General features: G+C 57.9%; 1 protein-coding gene across 2 annotated transcripts in view; it reads right to left on the bottom strand.

Annotated features, from left to right (window-relative positions):
* The window catches only part of LOC122378511 (band 4.1-like protein 5), a 45,240-nt gene that overhangs the window by 18,100 nt on the left and 7,686 nt on the right, over positions 1-19,454 (bottom strand). For both annotated transcript variants that reach the window (XM_043359632.1, XM_043359633.1), the window contains exons 4-6: positions 16,869-16,947; positions 12,720-12,817; positions 8,950-9,070 (exon numbers count right to left, since the gene is read on the bottom strand). In XM_043359632.1, the coding sequence (XP_043215567.1) occupies positions 8,950-9,070; positions 12,720-12,817; positions 16,869-16,947 (298 nt within the window). The remainder of the gene's footprint in view (positions 1-8,949; positions 9,071-12,719; positions 12,818-16,868; positions 16,948-19,454) is intronic.

Raw genomic sequence — 19,454 nt, 5'->3', positions numbered from 1 at the left:
AACAATCAATGGGCTGAACAATGTGAACATGGACCTTAGATTAGACGCACTACAGACAGGATAGACTGGACCAGCCGGATCATAGGTCGGCCGGTGACCGCTGACCAGTACTGGCCCGACCACAGACCAGCAAGTGGCCAGCACCGGGCGTTCCACAGACCGGTCCGTGACCGGCGCACAGTGTGGCCAAACACCAGTTTAGCGCGAATTAAATCTCAGCGCTGCTCGGATCCGTTGAAAATGGTTCCCTGGTTTCAAAATTGACACTTAAACGTATTTGAGACCTTTTACGATGCATTATAAATGCTTGCTGACATATAATGGCAAAGTTCCGCCTCTAAAAGTAAGGAGAACTAGCTTACGACGGGTGATGTGCTTACCAGGCCAGGGCTGTGAAGTCGATGGAGTTACTCCGACTCCGACTACGACTTTCAAAAGTCAATTTCAACTCTCACTCGGGGCAAAACTGTCGACTTATACGATCGACTCAGACTCTGACTCCGCAGTCATGGCAAGTCCACGCAGTCGATGGATTTTCGGTGACTCAGACTACGAGTCTTGGTCCGGATTCCAAAATTGATTCCGATTCCGACTCTGACTGGGGTCAGAACTGTTAACTCCGAACGACTCCGACTCTGATTACGAAATCCTGGAATTTAACCGCAAATAAGAGGCATAAAATTGTGGGTCCCAGCAATGATGGGCATGCTAGGAGTTGGAATCGTTTACGAAATTCTCATCATTTCTCTGGTAAATTCTTATGATTGTCCAAAGTTTGCTTGGAAAAAAATCAACATCTATTTATGTTTCTGTGTGAATGTTCCTTTCCTGGTGAAGCACATGAATCGGTAGATGGTTGCTGGAATACACGCACCGATAGGACTGAACCTCAGCAATGGGAATAAAAACAAAGACTTACACCATAAGCACCTTCATGTCATTAACCCTCGCCCGTATTGGTGTTTTGCTAGCCGCGAACGTAGGTCGAGTCAGGTCAGGTCAGGCCAACCAGTCCTGTCGGGTATTCATAATTAATAGGTGTCAACCGCCAGTGACAGCTTCGTTGCATGTTACGAAGTACCAAAACTTCTTCCTAAATGTTCAAATGGTTACTAAATTCGAAATCAGCTCCAAAAACTAGCCTGGAAGCATGTAAAACTAAAAAAGGTGAACCGAGGTCATCAAAGGTCATTGAACTGACCTCACCTTCAAGTGATCTTGACACCGACCATAATGCATGGGACCAACATCATAATATCACATGTTTAGACGCTTGAAACCACGAAAAGACTGCAAACGCGCGGCTAATGCAAGCAAACATACGCCCAATCGCGATTCCGGCCAAACATGGTCTCGAGAAATAGGTCACAGGTCAAAGGTCATTGGGGTCAGGGTCGTGAAATTGAAAGGGTAGGTGTAAAATTGATAAACTCGAGGGTACTGAAAGTTTCGTCGCGATCGGCCGCTTTTTACATGAGCTTGTTGCGAAAAACCGAGAGGGGTCCTTTCGACCCCCACCCTCACCCCCTATATGGGCGAGGGTTGAAAAATTGTCAAGATTTATTCATTGGCGACCGTATTCTGCAATATAACAAGTCAGAAATACAGCGGTTGAGCCATCCGCGTAACGTCACGGAGCCGCCGCCGCGCCCACCCTGTAGCCGGACCTCCCCGGGCGGGCCAACCCGATAGGTTCAAAGCTGAGTCAAAGGCCGGGGGGCAGGTTGGGGCAGGGTTTCTTGAATGGATCATGTCCAGAAAAGTGTGGCGAATCTTCTCATGGTAGATTTGGCGTGGAGTTTTTTGGCCATTTTCTTATATCTCTACGTTTTTAAGATGGACAGTGTTTTAAGGGTATGTCTGAAAAGGTCATTTTCAAATGAGCATAACTCATCGGTTAGTCCAAGGATACCTATAGAAATCGGGTATACTATCAAATATAGGCTCAGTAGTCATATGCCACTCCAATTATTTCCAAACCTTTCCGACAATTAGGCCAAAATGTGTTGTAAACATGACGTAGGTTTTCGACGATTTCAGCACAGCCGGGACAGGCATTGCGTATGTCCACTTTAGCTAGCTTTTTGGACACCGAAAGGAAGACATTGAACCAAAGTATTGTGATATTGACATACTTTGGACAATTTCCTATCGACTGATAGTTATAAAAAGTCAAAATTTCAAAATTCGTTTTTTGATTAAATTCGCGCTAATCTGGCGTTTGGCCACACTGTGCGGCGGTCCGGCGCCCCGGCTGGGCCGGCGATGCCGTCTGACCGGCCAGTCTCGGTGTGTCGCCCTCGGCACGGGTCCGACAGTAGGCAGTAATGCCGGCGGCCGTCGTCTATCCCACGGTCCGAGCGAGGCGCGTGCGATACTGGCCGCCGCAGCGCAGTCTCACGGTCCCCGCCGGAGGGAGGTACCCAGTGGCGTCGTACCCAGCCAGCATACCGTGCAGAGGGACCTTGGCCCGTGAGCTGTGAGCGTCGCAATACCATGGCCTCGGCCCTACCATTCCACAGCAACAGGAGGACCTCATTCTACCTGAATCCATTTCCAAAATGGAGTTAAATGCACATGCGCAAGCGAGCAAACCAGCTCCGCCTGAAAGTCGTCTTCCCACCCACTCCGCAGTCAAACCACGTCAAACATCCACGATACGCACCTGTCGCCTCCTCCCCGCCCTCCGCACACCCGACCTCCTCCATCACGGGCCCTCTACCCGGACCAGCTCCGCCCGTCAGTGGGTCAGGTGGGCCATCTCGCCGTCTGACCGTCTGCAGCCGCCCGGGCCGGTCTGCCTCCCTCTGCTCGCCGCGCTCCGCTCTGCCCGCCCGTCACCGACCCGCCGAGAGAGACGGTAGCACGGGCGGAGCGGCGCACCAAGCAGAGCGGCACCGCGCTGTTGTCTGTTACGCACCCCCGCCCAGGTCAACGCCTCCCGGTGGCGGGGAGCGTGCGGAGGCGACTAACGCATTGTCATCGTCACTGACGCTATCGTAGACGACGCCTAGACAACCGGCGCCGTGTCAGCTTCCTTCCCTTTGTGAGGCGCTCAGTTAGGTTCAAGGAAGCATGCTTTGAGCTCCAGAACCGAGTGACGCCGCACGGCCAGCACCTATAGGTACATCCGGGTGGTCTGCACCGAGAGGTCGGACGGACGTGCCTGGTCGCCTCCTCCCCGCCTCTCTCTCTCTCCACCCCACCCCAGCCTCTTCCCGCCTCCACCTTCTGCGCTCGACCCCGACAACCCGGTGTGCCAGGTTGTCCGTGACCGCAGCGGCACCGCCCGCTCCTCCGCCAAACCGCCGCAAAGTCGCAGCAAACGTCCCTGCCTGGCGTGGTGCAGCTCCCGGCAGGACTTCAGCTAGCCGTGTATGGAGGCAGCGTGGCGGCAGACAGCGGGAAGTGCCACTGGAATGCACGGCCTCATTTAAACGGGCCGGCCGGACCGACCGACCGGGCCGGGCCGACCGCGTGGTGCGGCGGCCGTCGAGAGCCGCTGTAAAGAGACTCCAATCAGTGCCGACCTGTGCTCCATACAGAATGAGCTGTCCCGCCGAGGATGAGACAGACAGACAGACAGACGGCCGCCCGGAGCACCCCCGGCGCTGGACGTGATTCGGGACATCAGCGGCAAGCGAAAATAGAGCGACACGCGGCGACAGAAGACCAACCCTACGCCCGTACCGAGAACCGAGAGAAAAACAGACAGGTGACGCGACACATGAGAGCCCTGACGACAGGAAATAGAGGGCATTCGTTAGATCGACGTCAGACGAGAAAGCGGGACGGGACATCCAAGTCCGGGACGGATTGATACGGACAGCAACAGATTGGACGCGGGGTGGAATTTCATCCCCACGACCTGAAGAGGAGCCACTGAGTTCAGCTCCTCACTAAGTCCAGCACCGAGACGGAGGCTCACCCGGAGACACACAGCGGCCATTGTCGCCGATCGGTCATTACCGTCCGTTATTGTCCTGCTCCAGTGATCACAGATGGACGTTGACGGCACCCACGCCCGTGTCACGCCCGACAGTACGACGAGAGTTTGTTTGTGTTCATCTCCGAATGGCCGAGTTAATAACGACGTGCAGTGATAAATGTTCGAACAAGACCACGACACGAGTATTTGATGGTTTTGATGTGGCCTGTCAGTTGTCACTAACGACCTTTGACCGATATCTCCTCAGACATTCACCTTCGAGTTCGGGCACCGACGATGTAACTGGGCTCCTCGCCCAGCCGCGGGCGATGTCCGAAGCTCACACACTTGTGAACATCATCAGTCCGCCCACAGGCCGAGGCCAGGCCTCAGGGGACTCAAAACTCACTGTCCATCACCAGGAGCGGAATTTTGCCTCACGGGACCTCGCCTCACGAGTCCGTAGCTAGCCACCCCACCGCTGGTTTGCGTGACACCCAATCAATTCTGACCGCGGTGCCGGGCCGGGTACAGTAATACTGCATTACCTGCCGACCAGACGGCGCCAATAATCGATACAGCCCACCGGAGGGGGCGGACAGGACATGCCACGTGCCACGGGAGCGCTCCCCTACCCCACCGTACCCGAGCGGCCGACAATGTCCAACGTCCAGCCAGCCAGGCAACACGGGCTATGGTGAGTGGTGACTCTTCCGCACGCTGGATAGACAAAAGTAAGCACTATAATTATATCGGTACTTCTCGTTATCAGTTAAAAGCAGTCTTACAGATCCCTTTGACAAGCTAAACTAGCTTAAACAGCTTTAACAATAGCACTTGGCCCAGCTGTTTTTCTGTCCGTATGCATGAAAACCTCGGCCGGTAATTTGCAGCATTTCGCCACATTTGCGGGCGGCTGATGTCACAACGACACCCAGGGCGGGGTCGCGGTCGGCAGGGGTGTCATACCTACAAACCAAACATGCGCCGGAAGTCCGACCGAGCGACCGAAAGGCCGTCCAACGGAAGGACATCCGACCAGACAACGACCCGGAATAACGACACCGAATGTCGATACCGGGCGCAACAGGTGCAATAAACCTCACGGAGGCGGTAACCGTAATGCATCAAACAGACTCAGTAACTTTAAGGAAATATGCGTGAAACAAGACACAAAATAAAATGCCGATCACCGTGAAGCAGTCACCAGCCGTCACTCAGGTGACATCAGCGCGGCCTGCGACAGGGACCCATCCGGGTCAGCTCGGCTGACACAGCCACTCAGCGCTGAACCAGCCCGTGTTTACGCTCGCCGTCCAGTGTAGGCGGACCGTCCGCTCCACAGACAAACGGCAGTCATTCCCTCGACACGGGGTCACGTTAGCGTCAGGCCGGTGTCGGGGTGGAAGGGACGCGGGGCGGACGGCATACAATCGGTCAATGACAAGCTGTCGCCCGACGACCAGCTGACTGGGGCTGCTGAGCCAGCGTCAGAGAGAGGCGGCGTGCCAGCGATGAAACGGGCCGGGATTTACACAACAATTGGTGCGCTGCTGGTGTCAGCGGGAGGCGCCGGGGTCAGACACCGGACGGCGAGTCAGGGGCCGGCACTGAGAGCTGCCGGCGGCCACAGACCCGCCAAGTAGCGTCTACTGAGCTCTACGATTGAAAGACGCCAGCCGTCACCGGTGTGACCACCAGAAGCTAGGTCTGATAGAAGCTGTGTGTCTGAAAGCTGACAGTAGGTAGGACTGGGCGGCTCCACTGATCGCCGATGGCCCCGATGGCACCGTCGGCAGCTGTGTGCATCGTGCCGGAATGCTCGGCATCCGTGTAACCGGTGCCCATGCCACCGATGATGCGGTACCCACCGCGGCCGGCGTGGCGAGCTGCGGCAGCCGGGCTGGCGGCGCCCGACGACCGGCCGAGTAACGGTCCCGGTCGGACCGCCCCGGCCCGGCCCGACCCGACCGACCGCTCACCGCGCCGGCCGGCCCGCACTTCACTGCAACAGAGTCGGCGGCTCGGCCGGCCAGCAGTCGGCACAGCGCGGCACCAAACCGGACACACTAACGCTGCTGATCTACCCAGCTCAGCTTAGACCGGCTTAGTTACCTAGGCTTAGTTCGGCTCAGCCCCGGCCGGGTACGGTACAGCGCCTGCCCATCCACTATCAGCCAGCCTCGGGGCGTGTTCCGTTTGTCTATTCCACCTCCCACTGTCGCTCCTCTTCCCAGCTCGGTTTCCGGCGAGGCCCGCCCACATCGCCGGTTCGCCCAGCGGGGGACGCTGCTCCGACCGGCTCCGCGGCGCTCCACACCGCTGCCGACCCCACCGACCCGACCCGGGAGCCGTTTTTACCGGTGCCGGCCGGGCGGCGGGCGACCCGTGACCGATCAGCGACCAGCCCGGACCAGTCCCTGGATGTAGGCCGGCCGGCCGGCACCTCGGCAGCGACCCCGCGGCGCGCCGGTGTGGGCGGCCGGCAGCTATCGTGAGGCTTCCAGCGGGCAGACGGCATAAACAGGGCACCGGGACGGCACGGAGAGCGGGCGCCAGCCGGCCGCCGAGACAGGCGCGGTCAACGCGGCCGGCACGAGCTGCCGCGCCGTGACAGAGAGCACCGTTCGGTGGGCGGCGAGCGGTGAGCGGTCGGACCGCGTGGGGCTACTACAGCGCGACCGAGCGTCGCTGCCGGCACGGCCACCGGTGCCTGACACATGGGGCGGGGCGCGGGATGCCGCATAACGTCCGACACGTCAGGGGCGTGTCGACGGCGACACAAAGCATCTCTCAGACCACACTCCACAGTCAGCAGTCCACGTCGCGTCGACACGGTCCAGACAGCACCGCCTCCAGCCCAGACATCGTCCCAGACAGCCCATTTAGAATCGCAGGCCGCACAGCTGACTCGCGACATGTGAATACGGCTTCTGTCCCGGTTGTCCAGACGGACGCGTCCGTTCGGAACGGCCGATCCGCACCCGATCGCTGTGCGGCGCCGCCGGCGCGTGGGCATTGTGATCGGACGGCATCACCCAGCGGGCGGCAGCGCCATCGCCGTCATCGGCCGCCGCCGGTTAGCTGACGCCCATACCGAGTAGGCGGCTTCAAAGGACCGTCCGCTGATCCGACTGGCCATGCTCGATAAACGGTCAGCACAAGAAACCAGCTCGGAGCGCGGAGCGGGTTGGGTAAGCCGGCAGTAAATGGGCCACGGTGAGTGTTCGTTAAACGGGTGCACTTCAGCTGATGAGGAATCTGGTTAGAGAGCGGGTAATCCAATCAGGAGTCGAGCGATTGGACATGCATAATGCGATTTGGACTCAGCGTGAGGAAAGTGTGGCTTAGACAGACGCAGTCACATCACAAGTGTTTCGTTTGAATGCGCGGTGCCACCACTCGACCGTCTTTGTTTGTCGTCTCCAGACGTCCAGGCCAGCACCACAGCCCAGCTGAGGTGAGCCTGACAGTCCCACAGCCACCCAAACCCACTCCGCCATCCGCAGCCCGGCCTGTCTCCGTTTGAGCGTCCCACCTTCCCGTCTGACTAAACCTTCTCCAGGCGGCCGTCAAGCCAGCCAACCTGCCGAATTTGGTAGCGCTGCGGCCACAACAAAGACGGCCGTGGCGTCCGTCAACGACGGAACGCCGGCCGCCGCGGCGCGTTGCGGCGTTGCCGCGCGGTACACTCGGTGCCGGCGACTGGCGGGCGCTCCCAGGCCGGCGCGGCGGGCCGGACCTGGCCCGCGCTGGCCAGGCTGGGAGCCGCTCCGCTATACACTCGGGCTCAGGACTCCGCTCTGGATTCAGACCCGGGGCGATGTTCGTGGGTGTGACGCTGTGCTATAGTAGGCGCCGCTCCCTGTCCTCCACCCCACTGACTCAGACCTGAGTCGACCAACCCTACTCCGTCCACCCGTGACCCGACCCCAGCCCCACCTAATCCGCCCCGGCCAGCCGTCGCCGATCGAACCATCTGATTGAAGCTTATGGACTCACTGGGCCCAATCACTATCAGATCACTACCCAGCAGGGAAGACGGCGCACGCCACCCTGCCCGATATCCAACAGGGGTCGGTCCCGCTCCCTAGCGGTAATCCTCGGTCGTCACGGGGGCGCGGGCGAATCTCCAGCGTGGGCGGGCGGCAGGCAGCCACCCGCCCCGCTAATCCAGCTCAGCGGTCGGCCACACAGTGCCAGTGACGGTGTACGGTCGGTAAGTCTGATTTATCGCCGAGTTTTCGGACACTCGGCGGCTGACGGAGGCCGTACCCGGCCGCGCCGCTGGTAATCACTGGCTAATTACACCGGTGGAGGACGGCCGAGCCGCGGCAGCTCGGCTCGAGCTACCGAAGGACCGGGTTGTGGCACACCGCTGTCGCCAGAGGACACGAATGGATATAAATGACAGGCGCTCAGCCTTCAAGTGCAGGAAGAAATAGGCTCTTGTAGAAAAATCCTGCGAAAATTCGATCCGCTGACCATCATATCATGGTTTCCGTGAAGGTCGGCGTGAATTGAAGCAAATCTCAAACGGATCCCTTGCGTTCAGCCAAAGGGCTGCTGTCTCCAGAGTTCGATGCTGTGATTCGTAGAGCCAGGCCACACTTGTTACGCCGAACTACCTTGGCCGTGCTAGTCAAGCATCGTTCGATAGCTGGATAGGCACCGTTCAAACGGCATACTTGTCAGTTATGCGAGGATCGCGTACCACCGGCACAGCCTAGTTTGTGCTCGCGCAAGTTCTTTGTACGGGGACCCGCATTTGCTACTGTACAGCGACCCTGAGTAAATTGTCCCAGCACCCTCACAGGGAACAACGGTAAGCTGTCAGAGGGCACGCACAGAAAACCTCAGCTACTCTTGTACAGGTACCGGCAGTCGATATCAATGTTATCGGTTGTTACCGGACAGGACAGACGGCTAAAGTTGGGGTTCGTGTACAGTAGCAACTGCGGGTCCCCGTACCATCGGCACCCTACAGTTTGCACCTTCCGCACGCTCCCGTTTGTACTCACGCCAGCGTTTTGTACTGCTCGAAGATGGCGTCCTCCAGCTCGACGGTCTGGTCTTGAACGAACCGGAACTGGGAGATGGTATCCTCCGAGTGCTCCTCTGGGTCGTAGTCGCCTAGTTCGGCTGTGAACACACAGGGCGACGGCCAGGTCAGTACTAAGGAATACTCTAAATGAAGCATCACTAAAACAAGAATGTCATTAGGTTCGCAAATTACACCTAAATTGACATTCGTTACTGCTATATGTGAAGTTAGAAAGAGTAGAAATACATACATGCTATAACCTAAATCCATTCATATTGCACACTTGCTAGCATTCCCGCATTCCAGCGTCACACGCCGTCCTGTGTAAAGCCCCATTCATGTTCCATGACCGTCACTGACAGGTGCAGTAGTAAGCCCTGGGACGTGCCATCCGCTGGACAGACGTGGACGTGGCAGTCTGCACGTGACACCCCGTGACGGCCGGCCTTGGCAAGGACACCGCGGCGGCAGGGTCACGGGCCGCGGGTCGAAGTGGGCGGACACGGGCGACATTTGGGGCGTGACACACCGCGGGTGAGCGGGTCGAGCGGGCCGGGCCTGTGCCGGTCACCGGACCCGGATACGGGTATTGCTGCTGCGCTACGATACGGAGGGGTCACAGCGGTGACTGACCGATGACCCGTCCCAGCCCAAGGCTGTGCCCCGGCGTCCTCGGTTACACAGAGTGAAACAGACGCCATGTTTCCAACAACAGATCATGAAACTACAGCGTTTTAAAGAGAGTCTGAAGTGGAACGTAAAGAAGATTTCGACGTTAACCGAGTATCGTGCTGAGCTGTTACAATGCAGTAAATTAAAACACACCTGCTTTTTACGGCTTAGTTCATGGCAGAAATACCAGCCAACACGCGGGCAGTAAGGTGCATTCACACGATAGTCTGTCTGATTCTTCACCGCTCGTCAGTATCCCGGCGCCACGAATTCCAACAATCTGGCCGCTGGGTGCAGGGGAGGGGAGGGGGTTTCAGAGCACCTGACAGCCTCACTACTACCACCTGAACATCACAGGTGGATTTTTGCAGTCGTACAGACCCGCCGCTGCTACTGACCGCAATCGCAGCTGATCGCCCACCTCCGCCCGCTGAGAACATGGGCCGCTACCGGGATCTGCCACAGAGCTGTGACGATTCACACGCGTCTCTCAGCAGAGACCGGCCGTCCTGAGAACTATGGGCCGGTCTGCAGCCTGTGTTTTACCGGCCCCTCCGCAGCATCAGCTGCGAGCATCGCACGGTGCCTCGATAGCTGCACGACTCCGCAGGATCGGTAAAAGTCCCACTAGAAGCCGGCCGCCGCTGCAAGGTCCAGCCTTGCATGATGTGTGACACACATGACCCAGACACGGCTCTGAAACGCCGCCACTTACAAAGAAATTGACAGCCTGATTGCATAATCAGCGCCGTTTCCTGCAATTATCCGCACATGCGGGTCAGCGGGCCGTGCCCAAAACAGCCCGGCCCGTACGCAGCAATTACCGATATTTTGCTCTGGTTAGCCCACCAAGGCCAGTACTGGGCCGGGCCGGCTCCGTGTGGCAGAGGTGGCGGCCTAATCAGCCGCCGGCTTCCGCAGCAGACTGCCGGTAACCGGGTCAGGCCGGCCGACCGGCGGGCGGTGCCCGGTGTGCCGCATTCCACGGCCGGCGGGCGGCGCGACGACCGCTCTGCACGTGCACACGGCTGCATCTCACCAGCACTGCAGTCATCGCCAGCGGCACATGTAGACAGGGTGATCAACCCAGTCGCCGAGAAAACGACAAGTGGGAACGAAAAGCAAGGTTCTCCAAAACAGCCGAGTTCTTGTTCCTGAGCCGAGTCAAATACAGACATCTTCCACAGCAAACCTACTTGAGTCCTGAACCCACAACAGGTCCAGTAAAGAGTCACTCCCATGACCTCCCCGTAAAGTTCACGACCCCAATTCGGTTTGTCCATGCTCGGACTAATCGTGAGACCGGGCGGTAGCTGTCCCACCAGCATGGCCAACCCAACAGTATCGAGCCTGTCACAGCACTCACGCACAGCACCCACCCACCGAGGAGCCTTTACTTGCTCCAGTATATCCAGTTCACAATTCACTAGTTCCAATAGCACGAGTGTATGTCCAATAGCACACAGATCCAAGACACATGAAGGGCGGGCGTTTCTAGCCAGCATCAGAACAGAACACCACCAGACGATGGCGATGGACCATCTATCTCCTTGCATCCCATCCCGTGCCGTGCTGCGCTATACCACATTGTGTGCACTGTGCAGCGCCGATCCCGTGCCTTGCATTGGCGTCTTGCGCTCTGTCATGCCGTGCCGTGCCGTGCCGTGCCACAGACGGGTCCCGTGCCGTCCGTGGTCGGTGATGCCATCTGACAGGTGGGTGAGGTAGTCAGGAATGCGCCCTCCATGCTCCCCCGGCGCAGGCATTCAATGCCAGTAGTCGGCCGGCCGCATTTTACACGATCACGACACAAGACAAAAGTGAGAGGCCCTGCTCGAGCACACCAAAGCCTGAATAGTGAGGGCAACGCCAGCCGCTGGCAGGAATTCGTCCGTCTTGCCTGTTTGTTTCTGCCACGAAGCCCTCAGCACCAGATTGAATGAGGATAGTTTTCCCTGAGCACATAAATGTCCGATAAGACCGGGCTAGATGAGGAATTTTACCTCGCCCGAAGTCTCATTGGGATTAGTCGGACATAGCCAACTTAAACACATGTTTCGCCGGCGTCTAGTGAGATGTTTCTATGGCCACTGACCGCAGGCCAGTGATTTTCACATCAGTCTGCGCGTTTCCAGGCTCTACTGTCGGCCGGGCGTGGTCTCAGAGGTGTAATTAACTCGTGGCTGACTTTGGCCGACGCCATTTTTTTGTCGACGACCCAGTCTCCCACGGGAATGGTGCTCACCACTGTCAGTCACAAAGCATGGCGTTTGCCTGTCAGTTCAAAATAAACCCAGTCTGCCTCGCCTGCGGCCCAACAGTATCGCCCATCGTCATCTTTCATGTATACCAAACGCGATGGAACGCCCATCATTTGTCTATCTCGTGACACAACATGCCAGGATAAGACATGTACAAAATGTAGATCACCCTCCTATACCATCGCCAGACGCACCCTACGCAACGCTGACCCGACCTCTTGGCGATCGGCGTCTTTCGTCAACCACATGCATATGCGCCTAGCCAGTTGTTCAGGCCGTGTCGAAACCCCTCTCCAGACGAGGAATGGAAACGTGAGCTGGCGAGCTGGCCCGGGAGCGGACGACAGAGTTGCGATACTCGGCTGGGTACCATAATCGCGTACCGATCCGCCGTCATAGCATGAATAATTCTAACGGGCCGGAGATGACGGGCCGGCGGCCACGTGCGGCCGGCGGCGGTGATGGCCACGGCGACCGATTTGGTGAGCGGTGGTGATGGCGATGGGAGGGTGACCGGTAACCGGTGACGGCATTGGTGACTGTGGCGCAGCCGCTGACAGGTGTGCTGCTGCCATTCGCACTTTAAATGTCAAAGGCGATGACGGCGGTGCGCTGTCACCGCTTGGCATGTTTCATAACCTGGCCGTAACAGGATTCTAGTACGCACATCCAATGCACTGTATAATCCCTGCACTAGTGTACACGCATCGCCTAGCCAGCAGCACTTTGTTCATTGCCCCGCGTTCTGTATAGACCCCACGGTGGCTGTCTCAACGTGCAGCCATCAAAAGCAGTGACCCTGCACATTACTCACACTGGACGCAGAGCGCAGCGAGCTGAACGGCCGTCTCCTGAGGACACTCCAGCTGGCCAGAGTACAGGTCTTGCTTCAGCTGCAGGAAGAACAGGTACCTGAGGGCGCACAGACGGACACACGGCGGTCAGTAACGGGAGAGAGGCGGCCCACGGCGGCACAGACAGCACAATAGATCGACGACACACGCAGCCACACACATGACACGGCAGGACAGCAGAGGAAACGCTACCAGACGGACAAGACAGGACGGGACAGCACCTCTGCGGACACGGCATACAGAGACAGAAGTGGGAGGGTGCAAAGGACAAGCCAATGTAGCATGAGTAATCGCATAGGCCGTTATGGATGTCTCACCACACACAACTTCCACAGACAATTCAGAACATTCCACAATCCCCACAGACAGGGAGAGGAGACATCCAATCATCCCTTCAGGACATCTTGTGATCTCCACAAGTAACATCAACTCGCTATCCCTTCATACATTAGGCACACGGTTAGGCACATGGCACCTAACTGCTGAGCTGCTGCACTGCACTCTGATCCGACATATAATCCCGGTACAATAGCCCATGCACGGACAGAGGCTCTCGCCCCGTCACCCTGGCCAGCAGTACAGCAGCCAGCAGGCGCCGGTAAACCAGCACCGGCCACTCGTCCGGCTCCAGTCACCTCAGCTCACCAAAGGAGCCGAATCCATGGCTGAACCGTTAGACCCGCCGCCCTGTCGCCACAAAACAGGCTTACCGGAGCCGCACTCTCGGCTGAGACGGTCAAACACCCGTGCTTAGCGCGAGACCAGAGACTGAGAGGGTCAGCTACCCCTCCGTCAACATGGCAGAGGATTAGGGACGGCAGCTGACACACGATAGCATGAAAAAGAGCAGACGAAATGCTATAAAAATGCAACAGGTGGAAAACGCTTTAACTGTTACAAACCTAACCAAATACTCAGTGAGGAGACTTTCAGACCTTCCTACAACCATCCTTTTCCACACTCCTTACAAAAGCAGTTTTAGACCCAGTCCCGCCACCAAAAGGCACGCAGGGGCGACACCCGGACAGCTTAATTATGCATTCAGCGTCTGTACGGCTACCCTTTCTTCCTCTGTGGCGGCGGGCCGCTCTCGTCCCGTCGCGGTCCCCGACCCCGGCCGGCCGGCGCCCTCCATGCCGTAGATCACGGCTGGCCGGCCGGCGCGCCGCTTGACATTTCGACCCGGGCCGGGCGGCGCGGCCTACGCACGGGGCGGCGCTGGCTGCGGACGGCCGGGCCCGCGGCGGGCGGCTCAGAGCCGCAGACAGCGCGGCAGGGAGGCCGGGCAGGTGAGAGAGGACACGTGGAGAGCCGCCCGAAACGGCTGGAACCGGGGGAGGTGGCGCAGGATTCCAGAGGCGAAATGGGTGAACAGGTTTGAAACGGATTCCGGTAGGCCGGGCACGGATTGGAAATCGTTTAGACAAAAGCGTGGAAGCATTACTCAGCGAACTGAAATCGAATGATTTGGACAGCGGTTCATATTAGGTCGCACAGATTATGTCCAAAGACACAGGCAGCTGAAGTCAGTTTCCATTTCACAACATAAAGACACCAGTAGCCTCGTTTCACGGCGGCCAGTTGAACTCTCCGCCCACTATCCCTCTGATCTCTGCGGCTCAGCCCGGGGCGCCGCCCCACTCTGCGCGGAGGCAGCTATCAGTCCAGCCGCCGTCCCGTCGGTCCCGTCTCCGACCGCACGACTAACGACCATCTCTCGTTGTCACTGGGCCGCCGATTAAATGCGACCTACTGCCTCCAGCGGCGCTCCGCCGCGGTGGCCGCTCTTCACGTCCAACCACCATTACCGACAGACGCGTAATGGGGTCCTCAAGTCAGCGGTCGCCGGCCTTAATCTTCAAACTGATCGAGTCCGTTTAGGCTCGGACAATACCAACATTAATAAAGTTGGTCAAAAATAATCGAACGCTTGTCCACGACGGCGGCGGCCGAGGTGGCGTGGGCAGGCCGGTCGGACCGCCCCTCCGTGTGACCCCGGTGACCCGTGAGGACCTCGTGGCCCTCGGCGGTCACGCGACAGAGCGGCCCGGGCACGACAACGGCGTCACCGTTAGCGCTCATGGCGCTCGGCCAGAGTCACTGTGGTCGTCACTCGTCACCGCTGCAGACTCTGGGCACTGTTCGCCGACCGGTCACATCCATAATGGGGGAGGGAGGCAAGAGAGACCAACCAGCCTGGGAGTGACACGACCTGTCCGCCGGCAGCTCAGCCAGGCACGGGCGACACAGCGGGGCTAGGAATAAGCCCCCGGCGATAAGGCAGACCAATCGCCACTACCTAGCCTAACCGTATTCCTTCCTCGGTGCACGCCCGGGCCTTTTTTCGACCTTAGAACCTCGAACAACAAAAGTGAGCGAGTGACCAACAAGTCCACAGGCATTACTGACTGCAGTTAGTCATGTGAGCATACAATTGCACGCTTGCCTCACCGATATCGTGTGAATCGCACTATCTGGCATTATGACGTGTCCTATCTTACCGGTCCGGCGTCTTGCTTTGCCTGCTTGGTTACGTGTTGAGTTGTCGCAGTTTTCTTGGCTTCTGCACGGCCTTGGTCTGACGCCTGGCTTGCGGCCTTGGTCGGGCGTCCACAGCGAGCGCCGGCGGTGGGTTTCCGTCGAGTTCGCATGGGAAACGGAGCGGCACATGGCGACGGGCGTGGTAAACGGGCGGTGGCCGACACAGTTGACATAATCGGAGAGCGACGACCGACGCCAGCGCGCATAACGGGTTCCAAATGGAACTTCCCAGCAGTTACAAGACAAACAGACTGAATAGTGCCGGTCGCACGCCTCCATCAAGTTAACACCCACGACAGCGCACGTCTTGTCGAGCTCGACGACTCGTTCCGCGCCCCACGAGAAGTCGTCAACCCCGTGATCGTCGGCCGCTCGAGAGCATTCCTCGTTCTCGGACCGTGACGTGGCCTGATAAGTCAACGCCGCGCACAGGCATGACTGCCTGGCCGATCAAAACAAGCCTCTCGCTCTCACTCAGTTCGCTCGCCCGGCTCACGGGTCGACACAAATTTGACTTATCGACATATCCACCATCATAAATATGCATCAGCCGCCTGCACAGACACGCTCCCGGGTCAGCGTTTCACCCGCACCGGCAGTTACAAATGGGCCCAGACGGACGAAACAAATGACGGAGCATGAGCGAACCACGGCCAGCAACCGCCGATTACGGGTATCTCGACAGGTCATAACGGACGGCACCTTCTGACAAATCCCAACCGGTCGAAGGCGCTCGTGATCGGGGACTTTTGCGGCCCGCATGCCGCCGGTACCGGCTGATAGTGGCAGGCTAAGTGCCCGGAAATACGAGATAACCACACGTTTGTAACGCCGGGGAACGTACGCTGAGATAGCACGAGATATCGGGCACGGTTGTAGGGGGTGGAGCCGAATTAACGGCCCCAACGATCACGAACAGACCACGATCTCTAATGGCTGCTAGAGCACTCAGGCACGAGCCCCGATCACCACGTGAATGTTTTTCTAGTAACCTTCAACAGAACGACCCCAGCCCCTCCCCACCGAGCCTGACCCACCAGGCCACCAAGCCAAGCCTACAGCCCACCTGAGTGAAAGCATCACCGTCCAGCTGGCCTGCAACGAGTCACGACCGCGCCAGAAAGGATCTCACGCGCCACACGCAGCCTACCGTCCCATCCCCACACCATCCCCACCTCCACAGACCAACACGCACACAGACACCTGCCGAACAAAAACTGCCACTCCCCTCGCAGCTCACCATCACACCGGAGATTCCACGATCCCACCCCATCACACCATCACAGAGGCAGTAAATTGGACGGCAATCAGAGCACGATATCCCGCGGCGGCGGCCGCACAGGCGAGATACGCTCTCAGCGCAAAAACGCCAAAGAGGTGACAAACTGCGAGGGTTCGCGGGACGATGAAAGGGGAGGGTAAAGAGGACGGAACAGACCGGCGACAGTGGATGGGGGGGGGGGGAGTCGCGAGGGATGGAATACCACTGTAGTAACACTGACGGGCACACGAACTTAGGACAATAGGAGTCCGTGCTCAGTTTTGAGACGATCAGCGCTGAAGCTCACCTGGTTAGCTCCTCATGCAAGTTGTTGGGCTCGGAGGAGTAGAACTTGATCCGCAGCCGTAGCGTGTAGGGCGGTCCGACTGAAACAAACGACCATACAGCTGTCAGTGACCATCAGACGAACAAGGCCAGCGCTGTGAGCAGAATGACAAATGACTGAGACATTCTCCTTACATATCTTTTGTAAACTGCACTTCGTGCACCTGCTACAACGAATGACTCAACAAATACCGTACGAAATTGTAAAGCATGAACGCAGCATCAAAACACAACAAACTACACACACGCTAAAGAAAATCCCTGAGCACAATATACCACAAACATCATCTTCGTAACTGCGATCTCCAGTCCAGTCACGACCTAGCCCATACACAGGATCTCATCCACGACACGCTTCACAGGCGAATGACGCCACCCATGGATGAGCCCTGAACACACCCAGTCCGACCGGGGCACCATCGACAGCCGACACACAGTCCACACTCATCCCCAGCACATACAGCACACAGATCCTCAGCACACGCAGCACACATAGACGGCTTTTTGCGGGCACCAGCTTTGTATGCACTACCGTGAAGCGTTTTGTGGTCGGTGGCAAAACCGTCGATCACAGCTCGGATAATGGTACATACGGCGGCGGCTCCTGAATGCCCTACACAGTGACAAAGTCCGAACGATGAGGCCGCGCCCGGCGTTTCATACGTGAAGTGCTGACAGTACGTGTCAGCATTGGCGGAGCTGCAAACGCTAGAACAACAATTCAACTCAATACTCTCATAACGATGCAAAAACAGCCGCATAAAAACAGTCGCTATAGCCAAAACCCTGCGCAAAAACGTCATTCGTTCGATTGATCAGATCAAACTTTCGACTTATTCAAGTGTAACTTCTAAGGTTATCACCAAATGCAGATGCAATTCAGAATGTCTCTCTTCCTGCGGCCAACCACCCAATATCCATCCCCGCCGACTACCGTGTCATTTCGTCCGCGGTTGCAGCGCAGGCGGCGGCGCTGTCCGGCGAACCCGCGGACGGCGCCGGACGGAGGGAGACACGGGTCGGTCCCCAGTGCGGACCGGCGCACGCCAAACAGGTCTGTCGCCAGGCAGACGTCCGCTGCAGGGGCCGGGACGAGCGCGGGCAGCTCGCTATAGGAGGGAGGCGCAGGCAGTCCGGACAGCGCGACCAACCGACCGGGGTATCAGAGTTGATACAAGGTTTGCTATTCTGTCAGGGCTGGGTAGAGCTTCTTAGAATGGTGGCGCCAGAGCTTGAATGCTAAGCATCGAAACGTCAACATAGTTGCATCGAGCTTCGCTGATATGCAGCCTGGAACGTTACAAAGGCGCACTCGACGGATTTTCTAAGGCAAAAGAACTATTGTCTCATTCAGCATCTTCCAACACAGGTAGTGCCTGACCAGCATTCAGTCTTACGTCATTTCTTTCCCACACACACACCTAAGCACATCCAATGCGCACCACTCCGCCCATTTCCACGTGAACAGCCCGGGATGACTTCAGCGAACCGCTCTGGCGCTGTGCCTGGGCCGTTTATCGGTGCGGCACACCTTCTCAGGTGAGTTCCACAGGTGTCCTATATCGCCGTCTGGGGCCCGATTAGAGTCTGTGTTCAGACCAAAGTCGTCCAGCCGCGGAGTTAGGTCTGTCAGTTCGACCGATGGCCCGCTATAATTCACATAAAAAGACCAGGATTGACGTCCGCCTCAGGCACACATCGCAAGTGGTCGAGCCACACTGCCAGAGGCGCCGACAGATTCACACGGGCTACAGTCAAAGGCGGCCACCGAAACCGCAGAGGCAGCATTACCGGCAACATAAGCCGCCACACTGCACTCAACACCCACCAGACAGCAAACAAAACAGTAAACAACGCTCCACAGACACACAACACGATACACACAACACCGCAAACAAGAAACGAGATCACAGCCACCGCTAAACGCCGCGACCGCAACAGACTCAGACGCTCACAACACGTCACCGACTTCCCAGTAACATCCACAAACGCTTCGCTGAACTTATCGTCGACACGTGTGCAACAGATTTCGCGCAAAACTCTGTCATCGCACCTCATATCAGGCCAGGACACTTGACAACACACGCCGCACGCCACGCCAGTCGGTCTAAAATGCTAGTTAGCCGGGACAGCAGTCCGGCCGGCCGGCTGGGGTGGCGGCACGCAGGCCGGCCCGACACCGGCCGTCTGTCCAGCTCGTTATGGGCCGGTCCGAGGCGTCAACACGCCGGCCGGTTCATCACACAAACACCGGACGGCCTTGGCGGCGAGCGGCGGCGCAGCGCGCTGGTGTGGCCGTGCAGCCGAGTACCGGCGATGGGTGGCACCTGTCTGTGAACGCTGCAATGCGGCGCGCTGATGCTGGATGATATGATACAGAGCGTTGGCGCTGGATGTTCAAATACGAGTAATGTGCGTTGGCATTGGCCTTACAAATGTGCGGCGTTGGCGCTGGATACGCCATACATGTTGTGCGTTGGCGCTGGCCGCTTAGCATAGTGCGTTGGAGCTTGGCGTATAAATGCGATGCGTTGGCGCTGGGCGTTCC

Source organism: Amphibalanus amphitrite, unplaced genomic scaffold, assembly GCF_019059575.1.
Source record: "Amphibalanus amphitrite isolate SeventyFive unplaced genomic scaffold, NRLGWU_Aamphi_draft 000061F_arrow, whole genome shotgun sequence".
Taxonomy (NCBI): Eukaryota; Metazoa; Arthropoda; class Thecostraca; order Balanomorpha; family Balanidae; genus Amphibalanus; species Amphibalanus amphitrite.
This window is presented reverse-complemented; position numbering and strand designations above follow the sequence as displayed.